Source organism: Pseudophryne corroboree, chromosome 2 (genome assembly GCF_028390025.1).
Source record: "Pseudophryne corroboree isolate aPseCor3 chromosome 2, aPseCor3.hap2, whole genome shotgun sequence".
Lineage (NCBI taxonomy): Eukaryota > Metazoa > Chordata > Amphibia > Anura > Myobatrachidae > Pseudophryne > Pseudophryne corroboree.
Window position 1 is genome coordinate 726,090,164 of NC_086445.1, and position 27,742 is coordinate 726,117,905.

Here is a 27,742-nt window from a genome sequence, read left to right on the forward strand (position 1 = left end):
AACTGTATTATTATTTCTCTGCTGATTTTTATGTTTCTTTTTACTGCTACTGTGATGCATGGAGTTTGTCATAAATAAATATCATTGACTTTTACTCAAGTTGTCGTGGTCACGCCTTCGGGCGGTTTCTCTTCATGTTACTTACATGTCCAGGGGTCTGATACAACCTCCCAGGTTCCGGTACGTCTCAGCCCCTACAACTGAGGCTGCCTTCCGTCAGCTCAGGCCCTCAGTTGTGACAGTAAGCACTGACCAAATGAATCCAGCCGGAGACCAGGATCAAGCGGCCAGGCCGATGCAAGAACTGGCAGCCCGACTTGAACATCAGGAGGCTGCACAGGGCCACATCATCCGCTGTCTCCAGGATCTCTCTACTCGGCTGGATGGGATTCAGACAACTCTCCGTGGATCAGGCGCATCTGGGGCGTCAACCACAGTGACTCCAACTATAACCCCACCCACCTTACCCGTTTCTGCTCCACGTCTTCATCTTCCAACGCCAGCAAAATTTGACGGATCTCCAAGATTCTGCAGGGGATTTCTCAACCAGTGTGAGATTCAGTTTGAGCTACAACCTGGCAATTTTCCCAGTGACCGTACAAAAATTGCCTACATCATCTCTCTTCTCAGTGGCTCAGCCCTCGACTGGGCATCACCGTTATGGGAGAGGTCCGACACCCTGCTATCTTCTTACACTGCATTCGTGTCAACATTCAGGCGCATCTTCGACGAGCCAGGCCGGGTAACTTCAGCTTCGTCTGAGATTCTCCGTTTACGCCAGGGATCACGTACTGTAGGACAATATCTTATACAGTTCCAGATTCTGGCATCTGAACTGGCATGAAACGACGAGGCCCTGTATGCTGCATTCTGGCATGGTTTATCCGAGCGTATTAAAGATGAGTTAGCTACCAGAGACTTACCCTCCAAGTTAGATGAGCTAATCTCACTTTGTACGAAAGTTGACTTACGTTTCAGAGAGAGAGCAACTGAGCGTGGAAGATCATCTGCTCCAAAATCTTCTGCTCCTCCTCCTCGCCAACTGTCACCAACTAAAGATGAACCCATGCAAATTGGCCGTTCCCGTTTAACTCCTGCTGAGCGCCGAAGACGTCTCTCTGAGTCTCTCTGTCTGTATTGTGCAGCTCCGTCTCACACTATTAATGCCTGTCCCAAACGTCCGTGAAACTCCAAATCCTAGCTCGCCAAGGAGAGGGCCGGCTAGGAGTAATGATCTCCTCTCCATCTCCTCAAGATTGTAATCTCCCAGTCTCGCTTCAAGTTGCTCAACGTTATCAGAACGTCATTGCCCTCCTGGATTCCGGAGCAGCTGGGAACTTTATTACCGAAGCCTATGTTAAACGGTTGTCCCTACCCACCGAGAGACTTCCTTCCTCCTTTTCCTTAACTGCCGTGGATGGCAGTAAAATTTTTGATACAGTTATTGCTCTAAGGACTCTACCAGTTCGTCTGAGAGTGGGAGTTCTTCATTCCGAACTTATTTCACTTTTAGTGATTCCAAGAGCCACACATCCTGTGGTCCTGGGCCTTCCATGGCTCCGTCTTCACAATCCTACAATTGATTGGACGACTACGCAAATTCTGGCATGGGGTCCCTCCTGTGCTGAGACATGTTTGTTTAAAGTGTTGCCTGTCTGTTCTTCCTCCCCCAGGTCGTCTGATGTTCCACCTCCTCCATATCAAGATTTCACGGATGTGTTCAGTAAAGCTTCTGCTGATATCCTTCCTCCTCATAGAGAATGGGACTGCCCGATTGATCTCGTTCCAGGGAAGGTTCCACCTCGAGGCCGAACTTATCCGTTGTCTCTGCCTGAGACGCATTCTATGGAGGAATACATTAAAGAGAACCTAGCAAAGGGGTTCATTCGACCTTCTTCTTCTCCAGCCGGCGCAGGCTTCTTTTTTGTAAAAAAGAAAGATGGTGGTCTGCGGCCGTGCATCGACTACAGAGGTTTGGTTATCCTTTGCCCCTGATTACTGAGCTCTTTGACAGAGTTAGCGGAGCTACCATCTTTACAAAGCTGGACTTGAGAGGTGCATACAATCTCATCCGGATCCGTGAGGGTGACGAGTGGAAGACCGCATTTAACACCCGTGACGGACATTATGAGTACCTCGTCATGCCCTTCGGATTGAGCAATGCTCCAGCTGTCTTCCAGCATTTCGTCAATGAGATTTTCAGAGACATTCTATACCGTCATGTCGTGGTCTATCTAGATGATATCCTCATTTTTGCCAACAATTTAGAGGAACATCGTTTTTGGGTAAAGGAGGTTCTGTCCCGTCTCCGTGTCAATCATCTCTATTGCAAATTAGAGAAATGCGTCTTTGAAGTCAAGTCCATTCCGTTTCTAGGGTACATTGTGTCCGGTTCCGGACTAGAGATGGATCCTGAGAAACTACAAGCAATCCAGAATTGGCCGGTACCCTTAACCCTCAAAGGGGTCCAGAGGTTCTTAGGGTTCGCCAATTATTACCGAAAGTTTATACGAGACTTTTCCACCATTGTGGCGCCTATTACTGCTTTCACCAAGAAGGGTGCTAACCCGTCCAAGTGGTCTGAAGAAGCCATGCAAGCTTTTCATCTTTTAAAACAGAGGTTCATCTCTGCGCCTGTCCTGAAACAGCCTGACATCGACTCTCCTTTCATCTTAGAGGTGGATGCCTCCTCCGTTGGAGTAGGAGCGGTGTTATCTCAGAGGGCTAAAGATGGCCATTTACATCCTTGCAGTTTCTTCTCACGGAAGTTCTCCCCAGCGGAGCGCAACTATGCCATTGGCGACCAGGAGTTGCTAGCCATCAAGCTCGCTCTAGAGGAGTGGAGATATCTGTTGGAGGGAGCTTCTCATTCAATCACCATCCTTACAGACCACAAGAACCTTCTATATCTGAAAGGCGCACAATGTCTCAACCCTCGTCAGGCCAGATGGGCACTTTTCTTTTCCAGGTTCGACTTTAAACTCCAGTTCTGTCCGGGCTCTCAGAATCGCAAGGCCGATGCCCTTTCCCGCTCATGGGAGCAAGAAAATGAGTCAGAGTCTTCAGACAAGCATCCTATTATAAATCCGTTGGCATTCTCCACGGTAGGGATGGACTCTACGCCCCCATCAGGGAAAAGTTTTGTGAAGCCGACACTAAGGAAGAAGCTCATGCATTGGGCCCATGCTTCCCGCTTTGCCGGACATACAGGTATCCAAAAAACCCTGGAGTTTATCTCTAGGTCCTATTGGTGGCCAACTCTGAAAAAGGACGTTTTGGAGTTTATTGCATCTTGCCCAAAGTGTGCTCAACATAAAGTATCCCGCCAGTCGCCTGCGGGGCAACTGGTTCCACTATCTGTTCCCCGTCGACCATGGACCCATTTGTCGATGGATTTTATTACAGATTTGCCCATGTGCAACAAGTTTAATACCATCTGGGTGGTAGTTGACCGGTTCACCAAGATGGCACACTTCATTCCTCTTACCGGTCTTCCGTCAGCTTCCAAGTTGGCTCAAGTATTCATACAAGAGATCTTTCGACTCCACGGTCTTCCAGAAGAAATTATCTCAGATCGAGGAGTTCAATTCACAGCCAAATTCTGGCAAAGTTTATGTCAAGTCCTCCAAGTCAAGCTAAAGTTTTCCACGGCTTACCATCCTCAGACCAATGGTCAAACTGAGAGGGTGAATCAAGACTTGGAGTCCTTCCTCCGCATCTATGTGTCCTCCTCTCAAGATGACTGGGTTCAATTACTTCCCTGGGCCGAGTTCTGTCATAACAACCAGTATCATTCTTCATCTTCTTCAACACCATTCTTCACCAACTTTGGATTCCACCCTAAAGTCCCTGAGTTCCAACCGCTTCCAGCAACTTCTGTTCCCGCAGTGGATATCACCTTGCATCAGTTTGCCAATATCTGGAAGAGCGTACGATCAGCTCTGCTCAAGGCATCGTTCAGGTACAAGAAGTCTGCGGATAAGAAGCGTCGAGCAGTTCCTGCTCTCAAGGTGGGTGATCGGGTATGGTTATCCACGAAGAATTTGAGGTTAAGAGTTCCCAGTATGAAGTTTGCACCTCGCTACATCGGTCCTTTTAAAATTGATCAAGTCATCAATCCTGTTGCTTACAGACTCCAGTTGCCTCCCTTCTTAAAAATACCCAGGACATTCCATGTTTCCCTGTTGAAACCGCTAATCTTGAATCGGTTTCATTCCTCACTTCCTCCAACTCCGAAAGTCCAAACTCAACGAGGCGTTGAGTATGAAGTAGCCAAGATCCTGGACTCACGTCACCGTTACGGTCAACTTCAGTATCTTATTGACTGGAAGGGTTATGGCCCTGAGGAACGTTCATGGACCAATGCTTCTGATGTCCATGCTCCTGCCTTGGTCCGGAGATTCCATTCCAAGTTTCCTCAAAAGCCAAAGAAGTGTCCTGGGGCCACTCCTAAAGGGGGGGGTGCTGTCACGATCCGGGTATCTGGACGCCATTTCTTACCTATCAGATGCCTCCTAAGGCTGGCTCAGCGCTCCAGGACCGGATCCCATCTGTTATCCTGATGTACACATTCCCGCATCCTCTCCTGTCTCTCTGGACGCAGTCACAGTAACGCCTTATACATCTGGCATGACGTCTCCCGCGGCCTCCGCCGCCGTCCCTGAGCTTCTGCATTCAGAGTGGCGATTACGTCAGCCGCGGCCTCCGCTGTGTCCGCGTGGTCGGATGTGCATATGTCAGCCTGGCGTCTCCTGTCTCCGGTGGCCGGCGCCGCCATTACTGTTTTCCAGACCACATGGATTACAATCCAAACTTCCCTCCAAGTGTCTGCATGGGCGCAGCCATCTTGGATTCTGTCAGCTGATCTTTCCTACCAATCCGTTGTCAGTATTGTTAATTTGCATAATTGCCTAGCCAATGCCTTCCTTGCTGCAGGTATAAATAGGTTGTGCCTGAGCAAGGAAGGCGTCAGTGCTTTGGTTGTCAAACCTAGTTCCAGTTTGTCTCTCTCCTGTGATTGTCTTCCAGGTTCCAGCTCCTGTCTCCAGACTTCTGCTATAGAGACCCGCACCAGCATTCCATCTGCGGTGTAGCCTGACTCTCCGATCCATTCTGGACTCACCTGTTTCCAGCTACAACATCACCTGCTTCCAGCTCAGCTTCCAGCAGTGTACAGCTTCTCTTAAAGGTCCGGTGTCCTTTCTGCAGTTTACCACTCTCCACCGGTACGGTATTATTATTTCTCCGCTCTCAAATTCTACATTTCATCTATATTGCATCGCTCTCAAGCTTTATTTATTATTTAACTGGTTCCAGCCAGTATCCACTCCGTGCCAACACCTGTCTGGTTCTAACCAGTACCCACAGCAGCATTTTATCTACAGCAGTCCAGCTTTCCCTGGAACACCAGCTGGTACGACCCTGGGCTTTCCTCATTGCTACAGTTGAGCCTGGTAAGGACTTTCCAACTTGCAGATAATAAGAACTGTCTCATACCACCAGAGCTCTGTGGCCCCTGCCACCCTGTAGTACCCAGGAACTGTATTATTATTTCTCTGCTGATTTTTATGTTTCTTTTTACTGCTACTGTGATGCATGGAGTTTGTCATAAATAAATATCATTGACTTTTACTCAAGTTGTCGTGGTCACGCCTTCGGGCGGTTTCTCTTCATGTTACTTACATGTCCAGGGGTCTGATACAACCTCCCAGGTTCCGGTACGTCTCAGCCCCTACAACTGAGGCTGCCTTCCATCAGCTCAGGCCCTCAGTTGTGACAACTACTTCTCAGCAGCTAGGCCTTGATAACTTTACTAGGTATATGCAGCCATATTTGTGAATGTGTGCTTAATGCACTATGGGGCATTTAATGCACTTCTGAATGGAGAGCAAAAAAAAAAAAAAGCAAGTAATTTTGCACCTGGAACAAACTATGCTGCACTACAGCAGAGGCGAATGCATTATATTTCATGCAGGATAAATACTGTCTGTTTTTGCATGTAGCCCACAAATGCTGGGACAGCTTTATTTTGACACTGCAGTTTAGATTTCTGTTTGGACACACCCCTCTCACATCTGCCCCACCTGCAGTGTAACATGGTTTTCCAAAGTGCACAGTTATTATATTTATCTTTTTGCTTTGCTCCCAACTCAGAATCAGCCCAAACCATTGTCTGGCACCTGGCAAGGAACAAATGAGTGCTCCCCAAAATCTTTCCACATACTTTTAACTTCAGGCCCAAAAACAGAGAGCACTAAAACGTAATATTGCACAAACAGAATGTGGGAGGAACTGAATTTTCCGCAAAACCAGTTTTCATGCTAAAAACAGGGTTTTTATTGCGACTCGCAAAAAGCCGCTATTCAATTGTCCATGAAAAAAATACCCGCAATAATTCTCCGTAGGTCTAATACAAGTTTCTTTTCACATCCTCATGAGCTGGTGAAAAGTTGGGGAAATCCCTATTTTAAAGTAAAAAATGTTGGGATTTGGTTCAGAAGAACCCCTGGGACACCGCCTTAATGACTAATTAGGCACTTAGCAGTTTTTCATTATCGTTAATTGCCCAATAATTACGTAATTCTGGTGGCAAATAAAGTGCAAAATGATGGACATGGGGTACAAGGTATGGGGCAGGTATATTAGGGTGCTTTATGAGTGGGATAAGTGTGTTTAGGCTTGCAGGTGGGAGTAATCTTTTTATTTTTATTTTTTTTCTTTTGGAAGTTTTTTATTTTTAAATTGCTTAAATGACCCAAATATATATGTATACCCATTTGTATGTGCCCCTAATATAAGTAGAACATTTATTTTGCAGAAAACACTTGCTTTTTTTTTATAATTTTCTCACTTTTTTTTAGAAAAATATATATAACAGCCATTTGACACAATTTAAGTAACCCAAATACTTTTATTATGACCACTGATATACTTCTATACTTATTCTATATTATTTTGCATTTTTTGGTGTACAGGCAGATTTCCCCATTTTCACCTATATTTTTCACTGGCTTTGCTGGCAAGAATTATCACAGGTATCCCGTTTTCACACATTTGCAATTTTATAGGTAAAAAACAGGAATGTTGAGATATATACTAAACATACACATCCAATTATTTTGATAGCATTTATTATTTTTAGACAACTTAACATGTTTTTTTAATTACTGTCGTATCAACTGAAAATTGTATATGCCAAGTAGAGAGGAGCATTTGGGTGTGATTATGTGCATGTTTCAACTGCGCAATTTGGCCTACAGAATTACATGTCCGACCCAGACACACACAAAAAACAGAACCTATTGAATGACCTGTTTTCAGTTCTTTTGAAAATGTATATAAATGAACAAAATACAAATGTACAAAACAGTGTAGAATGGTAAACCAAAACTGTTAGTCTTAGTAATGCGAAGTGGTCTCTTCCACTACTTAACTCAGGACCTTATTCAGCTTCATTTGCATACTGCGGGCTACAGAGCCGGCCCTAACCAATATGATGCCCTAGGCAAGATTTTGGCTGGTGCCCCCTAGCACCACCGCTGGTTCTGCCTCTGACCTTGCACCTCTTTCCAAGCACCATCACCCCTCACCCATAGCAGTCCTTGTACCCCCTATTTCTCTGACGTCCTAGTGGATGCTGGGAACTCCGTAAGGACCATGGGGAATAGCGGCTCCGCAGGAGACTGGGCACAATAGTAAAGCTTTAGGACTACCTGGTGTGCACTGGCTCCTCCCCCTATGACCCTCCTCCAAGCCTCAGTTAGATTTTTGTGCCCGGCCGAGAAGGGTGCACACTAGGGGCTCTCCTGAGCTTCTTAGTGAAAGTTTAGTTTTAGGTTTTTTATTTTCAGTGAGACCTGCTGGCAACAGGCTCACTGCATCGAGGGACTAAGGGGAGAAGAAGCGAACCTGCCTGCTTGCAGCCAGCTTGGGCTTCTTAGGCTACTGGACACCATTAGCTCCAGAGGGACCGAACACAGGCCCAGCCTCGGAGCTCGGTCCCAGAGCCGCGCCGCCGGCCCCCTTACAGAGCCAGAAGCAAGAAGAGGTCCGGAAAAATCGGCGGCAGAAGACATCAGTCTTCAACAAGGTAGCGCACAGCACTGCAGCTGTGCGCCATTGTTACTCAGGCACACTTCACACTTCGGTCACTGAGGGTGCAGGGCGCTAGGGGGGGGCGCCCTGAGCAGCAATGTAAACACCTTGGCTGGCAAAAATACACCACATATTACCCCCAGGGCTATATGGATGTATTTTAACCCCTGCCAGAACTCACCAAAAAGCGGGAGAAAAGGCCGCCGAGAAGGGGGCGGAGCCTATCTCCTCAGCACACGGGCGCCATTTTCCATCACAGCTCCGCTGGAAGGACGTCTCCCTGACTCTCCCCTGCAGTCCTGCACTACAGAAAAGGGTAAAAAAGAGAGGGGGGCACTAATTTGGCGCAGTTTTAATAATAACAGCAGCTATAAAGGGAAAAGCACATTTTATAGTGGTATTCCTGTCTATATATAGCGCTCTGGTGTGTGCTGGCATACTCTCCCTCTGTCTCCCCAAAGGGCTTGTGGGGTCCTGTCCTCTATCAGAGCATTCCCTGTGTGTGTGCGGTGTGTCGGTACGATTGTGTCGACATGTTTGAGGAGGAAAATGAGATGGAGGCGGAGCAATTACCTATTATAGAGTTGTCACCCCCTAGGGAGTCGACACCTGAGTGGATGAGCTTATGGAAGGAATTGCGTGACAGTGTCAGCTCTTTACGAAAGACAGTTGACGACATGAGACAGCCGGCTACTCAGCTTGTGCCTGTCCAGGGGTCTCAAACGCCATCAGGGGCTTTAAAACGCCTGTTACCTCAAATGGCAGACACGGATACTGACTCCAGTGTTGATGATGAGGAGACAAACGTGACTTCCACTAGGGCCACACGTTACATGATTGAAGCAATGAAAAATGTATTGCATATCTCTGATAATACAAGTACCACTAAAAAGGGTATTATGTTTGGTGAGAAAAAACTGCCTGTAGTTTTTCCTGTATCCGAGGAATTAAATGAAGTGTGTGATGAGGCGTGGGTTTCCCCCGATAAAAAACTGATAATTCCTAAAAGGTTATTGGCATCATACCCTTTCCCGCCAGAGGATAGGGCACGTTGGGAAACACCCCCTAGGGTGGATAAAGCGCTCACACGCTTGTCTAAACAGGTAGCACTACCCTCTCCTGATACGGCCGCCCTAAAGGAACCTGCCGATAGAAAGCTGGAGAATATCCTAAAATGTATATACACTCACACGGGTGTTATACTGCGACCAGCAATCGCCTCAGCCTGGATGTGCAGTGCGGGCGTGGCGTGGTCGGATTCCCTGACTGAAAATATTGATACCCTAGATAGGGACAGTATATTACTGACTATAGAGCATTTGAAAGATGCATTTCTATATATGCGTGATGCACAGAGGGATATTTGCCGACTGGCATCAAGAGTTAGCGCGCTGTCCATTTCTGCAAGAAGAGGTTTATGGACGCGGCAGTGGTCAGGTGATGCGGATTCTAAAAGGCACATGGAAGTATTGCCTTATAAGGGGGAGGAGTTATTTGGGGTAGGTCTATCAGACCTGGTAGCCACTGCAACTGCTGGAAAATCCACATTTTTAGCCCAGGTAGCTTCTCAACCTAAGAAGACGCCGTATTATCAGGCGCAGTCCTTTCGGCCCCATAAGGGCAAGCGGGCAAAAGGCGCCTCATTTCTGCCCCGTGGCAGAGGGAGAGGAAAAAGGCTGCAGCAAACAGCCAGTTCCCAGGAACAAAAGCCCTCTCCCGCCTCCGCAAAGTCCTCAGCATGACGCTGGGGCTTTACAAGCGGACTCAGGCACGGTGGGGGCCCGTCTCATGAAGTTCAGTGCGCAGTGGGCCCACTCGCATGTGGACCCCTGGATCCTTCAGGGGGTATCTCAGGGGTACAAATTGGAATTCGAGACGTCTCCCCCTCGCCGTTTTCTAAAGTCTGCTTTACCGACGTCTCCCTCAGACAGGGAGGCAGTATTGGAAGCCATTCACAAGCTGTATTCCCAGCAGGTGATAATCAAGGTACCCCTCCTACAACAGGGAAATGGGTACTATTCCACACTATTTGTGGTACCGAAGCCGGACGGCTCGGTGAGACCAATTTTAAATCTAAAATCCTTGAACACTTACATACAAAGGTTCAAATTCAAGATGGAGTCACTCAGAGCAGTGATTGCAAACCTGGAAGAAGGGGACTATATGGTGTCTCTGGACATCAAAGATGCTTACCTACATGTCCCAATTTACCCTTCTCACCAAGGGTACCTCAGGTTTGTGGTACAGAACTGTCACTATCAGTTTCAGACGCTGCCGTTTGGACTGTCCACGGCACCCCGGGTCTTTACCAAGGTAATGGCCGAAATGATGATACTCCTTCGAAGGAAGGGAGTTTTAGTTATCCCTTACTTGGACGATCTCCTGATAAGGGCAAGATCCAGGGAACAGTTGGAAGTCGGGGTAGCACTATCTCAGATAGTGCTGCGACAGCACGGTTGGATTCTCAATATTCCAAAATCGCAGCTGATCCCGACGACACGCCTCCTATTCCTAGGGATGATCCTGGACACAGTCCAGAAAAAGGTGTTTCTCCCGGAGGAGAAAGCCAGGGAGTTATCCGAGCTAGTCAGAAATCTCCTAAAACCAGGCCAAGTCTCAGTGCATCAATGCACAAGGGTCCTGGGAAAAATGGTGGCTTCTTACGAAGCAATCCCATTCGGCAGATTCCACGCAAGAACCTTCCAGTGGGATCTGCTAGACAAATGGTCCGGGTCGCATCTTCAGATGCATCAGCGGATAATCTTGTCACCAGACACGACCTCCACCCGGGAGAGTGGGGACTTCACCCAGAAGTCTTCCACATGATTGTGAACCGTTGGGAAAAACCAAAGGTGGACATGATGGCGTCCCGCCTCAACAAAAAACTAGACCGGTATTGCGCCAGGTCAAGGGACCCTCAGGCAATAGCTGTGGACGCTCTGGTAACACTGTGGGTGTACCAGTCAGTGTATGTGTTCCCTCCTCTGCCTCTCATACCCAAGGTACTGAGAATCATAAGAAGGAGAGGAGTAAGGACTATACTCGTGGCTCCGGATTGGCCAAGAAGGACTTGGTACCCGGAACTTCAAGAGATGCTCACAGAGGACCCGTGGCCTTTACCTCTAAGAAGGGACCTGCTCCAGCAGGGACCCTGTCTGTTCCAAGACTTACCGCGGCTGCGTTTGACGGCATGGCGGTTGAACGCCGGATCCTGAAGGAAAAAGGCATTCCGGATTAAGTCATCCCTACCCTGATCAAAGCCAGGAAGGATGTAACCGTACAGCATTATCACCGTATTTGGCGTAAATATGTTGCGTGGTGCGAGGCCAGGAAGGCCCCTACAGAGGAATTTCAACTGGGTCGTTTCCTGCATTTCCTGCAAACAGGACTGTCTATGGGCCTAAAATTAGGGTCCATTAAGGTTCAAATTTCGGCCCTGTCGATTTTCTTCCAGAAAGAACTGGCTTCAGTTCCTGAAGTTCAGACGTTTGTCAAGGGGGTACTGCATATACAGCCTCCTTTTGTGCCTCCAGTGGCACCTTGGGATCTCAATGTAGTTTTGGGGTTCCTAAAATCACATTGGTTTGAACCACTCACCACTGTGGCTTAAAATATCTCACATGGAAAGTGGTAATGCTGTTGGCCCTGGCTTCAGCCAGGCGTGTCTCAGAATTGGCGGCTTTATCCTATAAAAGCCCTTACCTAATTTTTCATACGGACAGGGCAGAATTGAGGACTCGTCCTCAATTTCTCCCTAAGGTGGTTTCAGCGTTTCACTTGAACCAGCCTATTGTGGTACCTGCGGCTACTAGGGACTTGGAGGACTCCAAGTTGCTGGACGTAGTCAGGGCCCTGAAAATATATGTTTCCAGGACGGCTGGAGTCAGAAAATCTGACTCGCTGTTTATCCTGTATGCACCCAACAAGCTGGGTGCTCCTGCTTCTAAGCAGACTATTGCTCGTTGGATTTGTAGTACAATTCAGCTTGCACATTCTGTGGCAGGCCTGCCACAGCCAAAATCTGTAAAAGCCCATTCCACAAGGAAGGTGGGCTCATCTTGGGCGGCTGCCCGAGGGGTCTCGGCTTTACAACTTTGCCGAGCAGCTACTTGGTCAGGGGCAAACACGTTTGCTAAATTCTACAAATTTGATACCCTGGCTGAGGAGGACCTGGAGTTCTCTCATTCGGTGCTGCAGAGTCATCCGCACTCTCCCGCCCGTTTGGGAGCTTTGGTATAATCCCCATGGTCCTTACGGAGTTCCCAGCATCCACTAGGACGTCAGAGAAAATAAGAATTTACTTACCGATAATTCTATTTCTCGTAGTCCGTAGTGGATGCTGGGCGCCCATCCCAAGTGCGGATTGTCTGCAATACTTGTACATAGTTATTGTTACAAAAATCGGGTTATTATTGTTGTGAGCCATCTTTTCAGAGGCTCCTCTGTTATCATGCTGTTAACTGGGTTCAGATCACAGGTTGTACGGTGTGATTGGTGTGGCTGGTATGAGTCTTACCCGGGATTCAAAATCCTTCCTTATTGTGTACGCTCGTCCGGGCACAGTATCCTAACTGAGGCTTGGAGGAGGGTCATAGGGGGAGGAGCCAGTGCACACCAGGTAGTCCTAAAGCTTTACTTTTGTGCCCAGTCTCCTGCGGAGCCGCTATTCCCCATGGTCCTTACGGAGTTCCCAGCATCCACTACGGACTACGAGAAATAGAATTATCGGTAAGTAAATTCTTATTATTTTAAATAGGAACATTTCGCACATTTGACGCACAGCCCAAAAAGGGGCATGGCCACACAATAGTAACCCCAATTCCAATTACGCCACACAGTACTGCAACTTTATTCACATTTTATCTTGCGATAGTGTCCATAATTCATATTACATCCCACAGTAGTATCACTTTACCTTATAAACGTTACTCCTCACAGTAGAGCCCCTTATTCACATTACATCACACTGAATTGCTCCTTATTCACATTACACCACACCTTATTGCGCTTTTTTCACATTAGATGACACAGTAGTGCCCTTTCTATATGCAACGCCACATAGTAGAGCACCTTATACACATATTGCCACACATTAGTAATGCATTTATACGCAATTCCACACAGTAATGCCCCTTACACATATGAGACACATTAATGTCCTTATAAACATAATGCACCTTACACATTTTGACAACCTTTATTAATGCCCTTTTACACATAATGTCCCTTACACATATGCCACACATTATTAATGCCCTTATATACTAATGACACACATAGTGCCCCCTACACATTTGCTGCACATTATTAGTGCCCCTATACACATAATGACTCACATACAGTAGTACCCTGTTACACATATGCCGCACATTATTAATGCCCTTATACACATAATGACACACATAGTGGCCCTTTACACATATGTTGCACATTATTAATGCATTTTTACATGACACACATAATGCTCCTTACACATATTCTGAACACTACTGCACAACCAACCCACTCACATGCACACAGCACTCACACTTCCACTAACACTGTGACCTCTGCCTCTGCTTGGATACAGATGTGTCCTCACAAATCTTGCAACAATGCTAACGTCGGGCACCTTTTTTTTAATGAAAATGTATCTTATTTGCATTGCTATGTGGCTAGCATGCACAAGCAGCTTCTGCTGATTAAACTGATATGCAGCATGCCAATATACTGTGTGAGACTGTGGCTGTATCTGCATATGAAATGCTACATACAGAATATAGGAATGACACATATCATTTTAATCAGCAGAAGCTGATGATGCCCCTAGGCATATCAAATGCCCTAGGCAATTGCCTAGTTTGCCTATGCCTATGGCCGGCTCTGGCGGGCTACCCAGCATAGGGCAAGGCTGCCGAGCATGCAAATGCCCAGCAGCGATGTGATCACAATTAATTTGCGATCGCGACGCTGAATTGTGGATGCCCCCTGCCTCTGCGATGGCAGACGCAGAGCAGACATATTTCGAGTCGCAGCGCCTGCATGTGATGTCACATGGCCGCTCTAACCCGCCCACCGTTTCCAACAGCGGACCGCCACACCTCAGCATGTGAATCAGGCAGAGGTTTCGCATAAGTGAGATGCGATCGCATACTGAACTATATATGCCCAGTGTGCACACGCTGGAGCCGTACTGTGCATGTGCACTGGGCATAAATAGTTCCATATGCGTTTGCATCGCTGATGCGATCCATACTGAATATGGCCCACAGTTCATGAAATATGACTGCAACACCACACGTTTCTATTAACAAGATAAAATCACCTTCATTGCAGATGCTATCCCACTGAATATGCATAATGAGGAAGCATACATCATCATAATAATCTTACCAAAGCCGTTATAACCATGTTACTCAGTGCTACAGCAGTGCCTATTTTTAGGGATGAACAGTGGCTCATGTTAGAGGCAAACAAGCCACAAGAAACATGCTCTGTCTGTATATTTCCACGCGTACAGCTTACGCTGTGTGAGGGTTTTATGTTTTTTTCCAGCATCATGAAACTGATGGGTTAAGATGGTTGGCTAGGTTTAGTGTTAGGACTTTTGCTACTGTGAAGGCACATAGTTATTCCTTTGCTTAGGGGATATTTTAAGAGATTGTAATGTTGGTTGTACTAATATTTGGCCTTTGAGTATGTGGAAGGACTAATATTAGAGCTAAGAAAAAAAGTATTCACATTTTTCTAAAACTAATTTTCATTTATAGCAGCCAGTTCAGTTCCATACACTATGCTGTGCAATGTGCGGCTGCTCACATAACATGGAATTACAGCAGAGCAATGCTGCTTAGTTTCCTGCTCACCCTAATGGGGTGTGAGGCAAAATGAGCGATGTTGCGGTCACAATGTATTGCCATTACGAGCCCTCTGACCGCATACTGCATACCTTGCTCAGAATTGAATTGGTCCCATAGTGTCTTATTGTAACCAAAGAAGCACCTAGTTTGGAAAAGAGAATGTCCTTATTGAAATGATACCACTGGGGCTATTACAGTTAGATCTGTTGTAGTCTGAAACATGTTAGTAAATTGTGTTTCAGTGGTTGATTAGACATGGGAAAAAGTATGCGGAATGGAACTAGCATATCACTCAAAACCAATGGTAGCCTTTATCTGCCACTATATTAATGCATTTAGAAATACTCTGTAAACCCTCTATAACTATATACTGGTTGGATTCTTGTGGCTGATCAGTGTTCAGAAAGTGTCACAGTATTACAGAATCATTACTTGTTCTCATTTTCTGAGCTGTAAATGTAATGAGCTGTAGGGTTCCGCTTGTTTTTATATAGACTTTCTCTTACATGTTGCAGGTTATCCTAGACCTGGAAGAAGAGCGGAGGAGACATGCTCAGGATGCAGCTGATGGAGATGACGTCACATACATGCTAGAAAAAGAAAGAGAAAAACTCGCTCAGCAGGTAATCGCACACTTTAGTAACTAGCTCACCAGCACGTAACCACACAAGTGGTAAGCAGCTCGCTCAGTAGGTAACTACGTACTCTAGTAAACGACTTGCTGAGCAAGTACCTCCATACGATGGACTGAGCAAACTCTGCCATGCTGCAACACACTCATGGCACTCCCATAACAAGGCCATGACACCGGTTTTTGTGATCACTTCAGTTCTCCACTCTGAAACGCCCATGGATCGCAAATGGCATAGCAGTATTATATGCAAATGTGTATGTCATCGCACACACTGGTTTGTGTGCGCAGTAAGGGTGTCTAAGAGTTTTCACACAGTAGCAAATAATTGCTCAGCTGCGTAAACACCAGCACTGTATCCACCTCTGAATTTGGTCCTACAGTATGTCACTTGAAGCTCTGATATTACACTTCTAATAAGTTATAATACTCACGTTGGGATTGATGTAGTGTTGAATACAGGTGTATTTGCATGTGGTTATTCTGAAAGTCATGCAATGTTGTACTAGGCATGAACGTAATTTGCACAACTATTTTCAGTGCACATATCTCATACTTGCAGCCCCTCACATTTTGAGCGGTGTATCGAGTAGAAGTGGAGTACATTAAAGGTGTGGAGGTGGACATTGACTGTATCCTTTCAGCTCTGTCTGTATTTCAGTTTCCATGTAATGATCATAAACATATTGCCTAGATTTACCCATTGAGGTGTACAAATTATTCACTGAACCATATGCACAGCAACTTTATGCAATGGGTCATGGGCACTTCACTATATCCAGTGGGTACCATTGTCAGCCAGGTTTCCAGGTGTGTCGTGCCATCTCCATACTGAGCTGGACACAACACACAATTAAAAAATAAAATACCTATTTATCTTCAATTTTTTTGGCACACTTCCAGTTGAAGTTGCAGATAGTTCCCCACACCCCAGAAGAGTAGACGTTTCTTCCACAACCGTCTCACTTACTAACAAAGTGGGCACTACCGGCAGGACAGTGCTGCAAATCGTGGGTAAACCGGGAGGGGGTGGGGCCAAAATGACATGTTTCTATGCATATCACATAGTATTTGACCTGCACATCTCTGCAATCCCTGTGAAGGGGTGGGGCCTAATGATGCATATTGCAGGGCCCTGCCCCTGCTTCCAGTCAGCAGCATCTGTTCTTTGGGATTCTCCCAGAGGAAAAAGCTGGAAAATAGGCAAGAATGTTTTTTGTTATTAAATGTGAAACACCATGCATTTTTTATTTCATGGATTTAGCATACAGTGACAACCTTTCTGCTGTCTTTGGTGGAAATGCACATGTAATATTTAAGTTACTTTTAATCAATCTATTTGTGAGCTGGGGATTACAGTTTATGTGCATTAAGTGAATTCCAATCTTAGAGTGTTTTATAGCTGAAGTATAAAAGTCATAGCTAAAATATAAATATTACCATTAAAAAATAATAATAATATTGAGGTTAAAATCTAAAAGATACAATTTTTCCATTAAAATCCGTAATCGCTCTTTTCTTTTTTTCTTCCCAATTTTTCTATGAATGTCATTAACAGTTGGAATTTGAAAAGTCACATGTGAAGAAGCTTGAAAAAGAGCAGATAAGGCTGTCCGCTCAACTGGAAGAAGAGAAATTGCGCCACAAGAAATTGTCCTCCGTCCTTATGAAAGAATGCACAAAAGCTAATAATAGGGCAGTGGCGGAAGGTCAAAGGGTGGAAGATGTAAACACGAAGTTGGAAAAAGTAAGGAGCAAAGTAAACCAGCTTGAGGAAGAGCTAACTCTGGAAAAGAAACGTGGCTTACAGATGGAAGCCCAGGTGGAGAAACAGCTCTCAGAGTTTGATATTGAAAGGGAACAGCTAAGAGCCAAGCTCAATCGGGAAGAAAACCGCACCAGGGCTCTGAAAGAAGAACTTGAGTCCTTAAAGAATATCTTAAAAGATTTAAAGACTGCTCCTGAGATCAAGGAGTCTACTGTAAAGGCAAACCAGGAGCTGACATCCACAAGTGTGTCGGTGGAGAAGCCACAAGTGTCATCAGTGTCATGCCAGACAGAGAATGCACAACACGAAAAACATAATATTGATGCTTCAACAAAAGCCAACATTTCCCTGTCAACTCCTAGTAAAATTCCTCAGCCATATTCAAAGATAAATGGACATTGTAGCACATCAACCCAGAGCAATGAACACATCTTAAAATTGAATATAGGTGAGAACGTGAAGGAGAAAGGGCCAAGTCATGACAATTTGTCCGAGAATGGAAGCTCCCCTGTAAGAGTTGAATCTCCTGTACACATGATAGGGCATGTTCCTTCCAGTGGAGCTTCCTCCTCTCCGAGCAGTACAGCAACTTCGTCCTTAACATCATCTCCATGTTCTTCACCAGTCCTATCAAGACGTCTAATTGGGACAGCTTGTAGTCCCAGCTACCAGTCACCATACCAAGTTGGAATAAACCATCGATTTCATGCTGCCCGCCATAAGTTTCAGTCTCAGGCTGAACACGATCAGCATGTTTCTGGATTGCAGAGCCCTCCTTCTAGGGATTTGTCCCCAACCTTGGCAGATAATTCTGCAGCTAAACAACTTGCACGCAATACAGTAACTCAGGTGTTGTCCCGTTTCACCTGCCAGCAGACCTCTGGGAAATCTGTACCTCCCAACAGCTCACCATTTGGCACAGACTATAGAAACCTTGCCAATGCCTCCAACCAGAAGAATGATGGAAGTCACTCCCCAAATCCTCTTAAAGTTTCCAGTCCTCTCAGTCCTGTGTCTCCTGGGATAAAATCCCCTACCATATCTAGGGTGGAGAGAGGGAACCCTCCACCCATTCCTCCAAAGAAGCCAGGCCTAGCCCAGTCTCCAGCCTCTCCTATTCCACCAGCCAAAGCGTCCAGCCAGCCATCATCGATGGCAGCTCCAGTAGATGTGTCCAGTAACCACTGCTCTAACAATGGCATTATTGCACATGGGAAGGAAATTGAAATAATGTTACCCTCTGGTAGCTAGTCTTACTACAGCATTCTGTGGACATAAAATTGCTGTCAGACTTGTCAGTTTATGCCTGAATGATCTATAGAGTCTAGATGATCAAACTTATGTTATTTATTTTGGTAGTGGAAAAAAATGGAATATTATATATAGTGACTATGTTCTTTAACTTCCTTTGTGGAAGATTTTGTATCTGCAATCCTTTTCTGTAAACTATCAGAGAAAACGTAATAATAATTTTAGTCATTTTATGTAGAACAAAAAACAATTTTACTATTCCCTTTGCAAGGCGGAGTAATGTGGAAAATGCAATGGGGCAAACAGCTTGCGGGGAAAAAATAAGGAGAACTTTACAAAAAATCCCTGATTTTCCACTTTGGGTGTAATTGTGTAATGATATGAATATCTGTGCTGCCTTTTCAATTTATATATAATATAAAAAACCTAACCAGATTGCAACTAAGGAGTATTAATCATACTGCCAGGCTTTTCACGTTGAATGATAAGTCATTATCCACTGAGTTTAAAGCACTTATCGTAACTTAAGGTAAAGACATCCACCTTTTTAAGATGATTTGTTAACTGCAATCCCCCTCCCTTTTTTCCATTTCTTAAAAAGCAAGTTTTGTACCTTGTATAATAACATTTGTTCATAGTGACCTCTTGTAACTCAATTTTTCCCTCTCCAAAATCTCTCTGCACTAACATGGTTGCCACTTGAAGAGAGCGTGTTTCAGCCGAACGCGTTTTGTTTCAGCTCTCACGACCTTTCAGTAGAGTGATTGCCAGTTAGAAAGCTCCTCAGTGGTCATTTGATAGCAGAGGAAGGAGGAGGGCATGTTGGACTGTGTAGAGGGCATGACTGCTGAGAAGAGGGGTGCTATTTAATCTGTTTGCTCACTTGATCATATGTCTTTTGACTATGGTGACATGACACGTAACTGTAAATCATTAATTGCAACTCAAAGAAAAAAACACTAAGGAAAAATAACAACTCAATGTGCCTTGCTGCAGGTAACCAGAGTGATTAATGTAAGAAAACAAAAACAAAAGATTTATTTCATGGGATTGCAGCTTTAAGGTAAATGTGCTTTATTGAATTGTGTTCAGTAACTGAAGTTCCACCAGTGTCCACAAGGTGCCACTGTAGACTTAGGAACGTAATAATGAAATTATACTTTATCAGTATGTATATCTCAAGATAATTTTTTACCTGATACCTAAAAGTTTAAATTATGAGACTGGCATCTAAGTTATGAGACTGACAGTCTTTTATATATTTTGTTAAAAGTGATGGTTTAAAAAACCAAGGTATTACTTAAGGTGCTGTTTTACGATCAAATACCTTCATACATCTTCTTATACATTTTCAGCTTTAATTCTTTCAGATTTGTGAAAAAGGAATCCAGGTTAAAATAAAACAAGACTTATATTAATGTACATTAGACACTTGTCATTTGCATGTGACTAGGAATCTTGTTTCCTGTATCTTAACCCACATTAACCTAATACACTGTTTGTGTCATGCATGCAATTCAGAATATGCTTTAGAAACTATACATTATAGGTGAGCAGGTGTCATATAGCTCCGTATAGGTGACAGAAGTCTAGAAATTAAATTGAACATCTTGAGTCACTTTTTAATTCTGCTTTTGGCAGTCTTGTTACATAATTTTAAATATGAACCCTGTCGACAGATAGAAATGTAATTCTGTGGCTGGCAACCTTATGGAATATTTGTCATACATTCCTGTGGACAGGTCCAGCTTTTGTTTCTTGAGAAACAGGACTAGGATTGAGTTGGAAAAGACCAAATATTCATTTCAGTTCTTTTGTGGTCTTCTATACCACGGTGTCCTTTTACTATGACTACACTTACCAGAGCCCCAAACACCGTGTTCTAGTGCCAGTGTATCATTGTGCTACTCCTGGTGTCTTTATTAACCAGAGCTGGTCTAGCTACATATCAGGGCAAACCATTGTATTGATAACTATGGCAACAGCAATGTGCAGTAATTGCAACCCCCTTCCAAAAATCTGTTGTAGTCAAATTGTCATGTATATGCACTACAGATTACTGCACTAAAATCCTGAATTAATTGCACAATAAGATGTAAGAATGGTTATCCCCAAAGTGCCTTAAATATTCTGTTCTTTTAAATGAATAATTATTACAGAAAAGACCCTGTATCCAATTAATGTCATTATTAGAAAAAGCACCTTCCACTATTTAATTGGTATGATGCTTCATGAAAGCATTGTTATACAGTTTCTCTCTGAAACGGTTTAAAAAAAACTCTCAAAGTTTTTTCTTTTCTCTGCTTTTGTTTTTAAAACTGCAATGTGCAAGACGTTATGTCATGATGATGAGGTTATAGATGAGTCATTTGTAAACAGTAATGCACTATAAATATGACACTGTACATTAGAGAACAGAGGCTTCCATTTACTTGGAAGGTGAGATGTTTCATTTTTCTTGTAGATTAACAATAGTTAGAAAGTATTTATTCATGCGGATCCATGGTTATTAATATTATGGACATTGCAGGTCCACTTCAAAATGGAAAATTGGTTGTTTTACTCATCAATCTTGCTGACATTGCTTACAATGCAATGCATAAACTACTTCCTATACTAAAGGCATACAGATGTGTCGTCATATACTATTGCTACAGTTGAGGCAAATGTCCTTTCTCAGCGTGCATGGTCCATTTACCCATGGAATATGCATCTTCATGAAACTGATTAAGTTGATATGACACTGAATCTGTATATGAAGTGCTGCAGATTTTTCCACAAGTTCTGCTGCACCTCATCTGCGACAATTACATATTTAAAATTAATTCCTTTGCCGTTAAAGTCACAGCCCGGCATTTCTGGTACAGACTGAGTAGTGTTTTGCTGAGTCTGCAGTGCAAATAAGACGTAAATCTAAAGAAAAAGTTGCTACGCTACACAGTGCGGCTCACTCACGCCAGGTGTCTTGTGGCTAGGTGTATGAAGACAGATCTGTAACTGCTACAGCGTATAATCATGTGATACTGAGGCTTGAAGTACATGGTCAGTCTGCACTTATAGCAGCCCACACTGTGTTCTGGCTTTATAGCCCGGCAGTGTATATTACTGTATTGTATATCTACTGTAGTTAATTTAATAACACTTCAAGGAAAATGGGATTTACATAAACAGAACACATTCATCTGAAGGTTCTATTTTAGAACCCAATGATCAAAGCTAGCTAAACATTAGAATTGGGATTATAGAAAAAAGGTCATCATGCTACCATATCTAATGGCAGGTGCTATTCAATTTTGCCATATATTTTTTAATAAAGTTTTAATTATATAGGCATCGTGGTAGTATGAACAGTGTCATTGTTTTGCTGTTTTATTACCTTACACCCATGAACAGCTGTAGCAAATGTGTTATGGTCAGGAATGCCATAGAAAGTGTATTTCTCTTTCGGCCTCCGAGAACATACATACACATTACTTTCACTACCAGAGGGCGGAACAAATAATACAGCTTCATTTTAATCTATATTTTGGCTAAATTATAATGTACATTATCAAAGGGAAAATAAACTACAGAAAACTGTAATAGCACAAGATACACATTGTGGCACTGATGCTAGTTTAATAGCTACAACTCATTCCCTATGTCAGCAAGCCGCCTTTTAATTATACTTGCAATTGTCATTACTATGTGTTAATATATGTGTGTATGTATATATATATATATATATATATATATATATATATATATATGAAATTATGTGTGTTTCATTTTGGAATTGTTTTTTAGACCTCATCAACATTCCATTTCTGTATGCATAAATAATGTCAGGGCAGAGTGGAGACAAAGGGAATAATATACAATGAGCACATTAAGACCTCTCAGAAATCAATATGCCACTAGACTAGTACATACCTGTCTGCACCTACATTTACGTTTGTACTGAGATAAATGGCAGTTTGAAAGAACAGAAGTGATGATGGCGTTTGTAGCTTCATAGCCAACTTACTTGTATGTTTTAGGCCTAACTGCATAAGGAAATATATTTTCATTTGATCTACAGTATATTCTTGTTAGTTCTCCCAGAACTTTAGGGGTAGTAATAACATAAATGGAGTCACAGTTGTCTCATTTGCGATCAGTCTTTATAAAGTCCTCGAGTGACATGACCAGCTGACCTTTCTATAGACTGATCCCATAGCACAGCAGTATGTATGTTTCGGTTTGGGAATAGTGTTATCTGTTGAGCAGCCATGAAATTGAAGTCATTGCACAGCTCTTCTACTAGTATTGACAGTTAGCCATGATTCCTTAGCTGCAGTGTAAGCAGTACTTGCAAATGGACCATACCACCCAAACCGACACAGAGCTCTCATTCGCATCTGGTTATAAGCATTTCACCAATTTCATTTACTTCTTGATGGTAATGGGGGGTCAGTTAACTGAATCAAGTGTATGTGTAATAATCTGCTGAACATATACAAATGAATAACTGTCTTTTTATTGGTTTGAGCAGTTATAATAGCTGTTTGCACAGGATGGCAGATATTTAGTTCACCAGTACTCCACTTCATTGTTACACTATTGTATACTACAGGCCTGTTCAACCTGTAACTCTCCAGCTGTTGTGAAACTACAGTATACACCCCAGCATGCCCTGCCACAGTTTTAGTATTCCCTAATAGCAATACTGTGGCAGGGCATGCTGGGGCTTGTAGTGTCACAACAGCTGGAGAGCCACAGGTTGGCCAGGCGCTGCCTACAGTGTTGGATTCTCAGTCATACGAAATAGAGTTTCATATAGTGTTTTCTGGAAGAGTCTTCTATGTTTTATATGTTGTGTGATGCCGCTGAATGACATCACTGCTTCTAATCGCTACACTTACAAACCAAATTATATTGTATAAGCATAAATATGTATATATGATCTTATCTATACATATATATAAATATAGGAATATTTTATGTATATTTGTTAGGAGATGCACTGAAAATTCATTTATTCCTATGATGTAATATTTTGTTTGTTTTTTATATTTGTTCTTTTTCAAAATTTTTTTTTTTTTTTTTTGTAAAGCTCCTGAAATTTTAGATGAGAAGTGTCTGGTTTTCAATTTTTATCTCTAGCTATTCATGAATGATCTTATGAGAAACCCACAAAATTTGGCCTAGATTTCACTGCTATATTGCTAGTGGAGTGTGATGCATGTAAAATAATGATGGAAGGCAGGAATTATTGAAGGAGCATCATCAATTTTAATTGTATTTGTTTATTATTCAAATACAGATCAGTATCCAGTAATGAATGTTTGATAAATAAAAGCATAAGTATCTTTTTAATTGCAATCTTTGGGCAGGATGTAATGAAGTACGAGTTGTCCAGACTGAACAAAGGCAAAACCATGCCTTGTAAAAGATTGCCGCTTTAAAAAAAGTCTGAGTTCTGCCGGGAATCCTCACCTCAAGCCAACTCGGACTTCAATAGATCCGGCCCTTTGTGCACACAGCCCCTAGACCTCAGCTGATGACAGTCTGTTGTGCTTATTTAATTAGCCTGGTTTGGTCTTCGTAACCTACAGATAACAATACCATGTACTAGTAGTAGATATGACACAGCTAGCTGTTATTTTGTTATTTTGCAAATTGGCAAGAGAAATTGAGGCATATCAGTCACATCAGCTTTATCAATGTAGCCTACACAAAATATCTAAAACAAATAAGGACTGATGGAAAGTTGAATGTACCGCCGTTTGTGTATTACTGCGGCACATGCTCCGAAAATGAAGAGTTGACATATTCCGAATATTTCTACACAGGCAGAAAGAGGACGTAACAGGGAATTCTCGTAGGCAGTGTTCAGAATGGTGTGTTCATGCTAATGTGGCACATGGAGCCAGTGTTCTAACTAGACATTTTAGCGATGCGTGCAAGAAGCGGCATCAGCGCCCTCCCCCCTTATTTAAAATAAGGGGGTGCAGCCTAGGGGAGGGGCGGCAAAAATATAGGGGCGTGACTTCATGGGGAACGGGTTTGGCCACAACATAAAACTAATTCATATTATAGTGCACAGTAGTCTCCATTATTCAAATTACGCTGCACAGTAGCGCCACTACACCAGGTAGAGACCCTTTTACACATTATGTCAGGTAGAGTCCCCTTTTTACACATTATGGCAGACAGAGTCCTCCCTGTAGTTCGGAAGCCAGCAACAATAAATCCCCCGGCTCCTGCAAGTGACAGCTGCCGCTACGGTCCCTGCAGTTCAGAAGCTGGCTACTATAAATCCCCCGGCTCCTGCAAGTGACAGCTGCCGCTCCGGCGCAATGGCAGCTGTAAAGACCTCGGCTCCGATCCCTGCAGTAATGGCCCAGAAGCATACAAAGAGGATAGCAGGTAGATGCGGACAGTTGCGCGCACAGGACAATTGCGCTGTGTGCCATGCACCGTCTACCCACACCTAGTTACGGCCCTGCATGGAGCCCAGCGCATAAGCGTATTTGTTTTATTATTATTTAAAATAAAGGAAATGCTTCCCTCCATATGTAAATCGATTCAAAGTGAAACCTCCCAAGGTTGTTCCTGTAATGATTCCTTTAATATCATACAACAAGTTTTGGTAGGCAGAAAAAAAATAAGGACATCAGTTTAGACAAAACCGGTGTGAATGATGCAAATATATAATTTAATGGTATTTACCTAATTGGTAGATCTAATACTATATTAGAAATGAATGCTAATATTTGTCTTTTGAAGTGTACAGAACTCATAGCAGGTTTATGCTAGGAGAAACCATAGTATATGTGCATATCGGTATCCCGACAGCCGGAATCCCGACAACTGGCAAATTGATTGCCTCCTCATGTGCACATGTGGTCTGGTTTGGCTAAGTCACATTTACAGAATCATGCCCTTATTGTACTCAGCATACACTTACACCCCAATTCCCACAACTGTTACGCATCTCATAGTGTAAGGAGTCATAAGCACAATACTGTATGCTATCAAATCTATATACTTGATGGATGCATACATCCATATCTACATGTGGCCCATATTCACGTAACACAGTGTCATATTGGTGTGCGTTATAGAGCCTCATTTACTATCAGAGTATCCCAAAGATCTACCAGGTAAGAAGGTATAGATTTATCAATATAAGGAACATAGATTGCCTCATTCAGTAAGGGAACATATGACACTTAAAAGTATTGCTATCAAATAATACAGACTTGTATATATAGTACCAGCTTTTGTTTCTTGTAAAAAAAAAAATGTTTTAAGTTTTTCTACAGACCATTGAAACAAATTATAGGCCCAGATTGATCAAGCCTTGGAGAGTGATAAATTACAGGGTGATAAAGTACCAACCAAACAGCTCCTTACTGCCATGTTACAGGCTGTATTTGAAAAATGAGAGGAGTTGATTGGTTGGTACTTTATCACCGCGCAACTTATGACTCTCCAAGGCTTGATAAATCTTGGCCGGAGTATTTAAAGAAAAACTGTGCACAGCTTCAGCATACTGTATGGTCATGAATTCTGCCAGTGATACAGTGCCAGCTCCTGTCTGAACATTGCAGTTGATCTTGGGGTTTTTGTACTAAATTCTAGTTACTTTGTATTCTCAGGCTGTCGGTTACTATACCTAACTTTGTAAATATGTTGCCTAATGCAGTGCTACTGTACTCACAGTATTTCCAGCAGTATACGGATGGTAGCCCACCTTCAAAGTATTGATCTATCAAGAATAGTGATGCAAAATATGAACTGGGACCCAGTCTGCAATAGCCTATGAAAATATACAGGGTCATTATTCAGAGTTTAGTTTGCTTTTTACCTTGATCTAAGTTATTAGAAATAACTTGCTATTCTAAATGTTTGTGCTACATTACACTATCTCTGCCTTTTTAGAAATGACTTTCGTGAAGGACAGGTGGATGGTGTAATTAAATTAGCTCTGGTGTGCTGGCTTTTGTGAGTTTATAATAAGATTAATTTTGTTAAGTGCCTTTTTGTAATGGCCAAGATGTAAATATAAAACTAGATAATTGCAAATTGTTCACAGCAATACATCAAATGTTACTCAATAAAGATTTTTTTCTTCCATCTCATCTGTATTAGTTATTTTAGACACTTGTGTGTTTTGTGTTTTTATGAATATTTACAGTATGCAGTATCATCAGACAGTGACAATTGATGAGAATGTTTGACAATAGTAGCAAATTAGACTTACCGATAATTTTATTTCTTCGAGATACTCCATGGCAGCCATTACTCTGGGGATTTATCCCTACTCCTAGATTGTAGACAGGAAGTTTTTTCTATTTTAGGCTCCGCCCCTCTGGGAATATAGGTCCGACCGCCCCTGGCTTCCCCAGTCTTTTGAGTGTCTCCTTGACGGAGCCTAAGAAAAAACAAAGATATATCGAGGTGGGAAAAACTAGGCTGCCATGGAGTATCTCGAAGAAATAAAATTATCGGTAAGTATAATTTGCTACTTTCTTCTACGCTACTCCATGGCAGCCATTACTCTGGGATATACCAAAGCATCCTAGTAGGGAGGGAAATAAACCACACAAAGCCCAAATGATGCTTAGAGAGAAAAAATGTATGCAGTTGCTTCCTTCAGTACTGCTTTTCCAAAGTGACCACCAGAGACATCTAAGCCATAGTGTCTGGTGAATGTATGGATGGACGACCATGTTGCTGCCGTACATATATCTTTAATCGTCACCTGCGCTCTTCTCGCCCAGGATGTAGCCACAGCCCTCGTAGAGTGTGCCTTAATGTGGTCTGGAACTGGTCGGCCATTTTCTTGATAGGCGAATGCAATCAATTCCGTAATCCATCTAGCAATCGTGTTTTAGATGGTGATTCACCTCTTTTGACTCCAGAGTGTAAAACAAACAGATTTTTAACCTTCCGGAAGTCTTTCACTCTCTCTAAGTATATGGAGACTGCCCGTAAGACATCCAACATATGCAATCTTTCTTCGTAATCATCCGTTGGGTATGGAAAGAAAGATGGAAGAATGATCTCTTGGCTCATATGGAAGTTTGAAACTACCTTTGGCAGAAATTCTGGATTATTTTTTATTATTATTCTATCTCGAAGAATATTTAAATAGGGCTCCTCAGCCCAGAGAGCCTGTAGTTCTCCAAC

At 43.2% G+C, this 27,742-nt stretch overlaps 1 protein-coding gene across 3 annotated transcripts in view; it reads left to right on the forward strand.

Moving 5' to 3' along the window:
* CTTNBP2NL (CTTNBP2 N-terminal like) overlaps window positions 1-26,683 on the forward strand; it is a 200,278-nt gene extending 173,595 nt beyond the window's left edge. For all 3 annotated transcript variants that reach the window (XM_063955377.1, XM_063955379.1, XM_063955378.1), the window contains 2 exons: window positions 15,449-15,556; window positions 17,123-26,683. In XM_063955377.1, the coding sequence (XP_063811447.1) occupies window positions 15,449-15,556; window positions 17,123-18,583 (1,569 nt within the window). In that variant the 3' untranslated portion in view covers window positions 18,584-26,683. The remainder of the gene's footprint in view (window positions 1-15,448; window positions 15,557-17,122) is intronic.
* The last annotated feature ends 1,059 nt before the right edge of the window (window positions 26,684-27,742 follow it).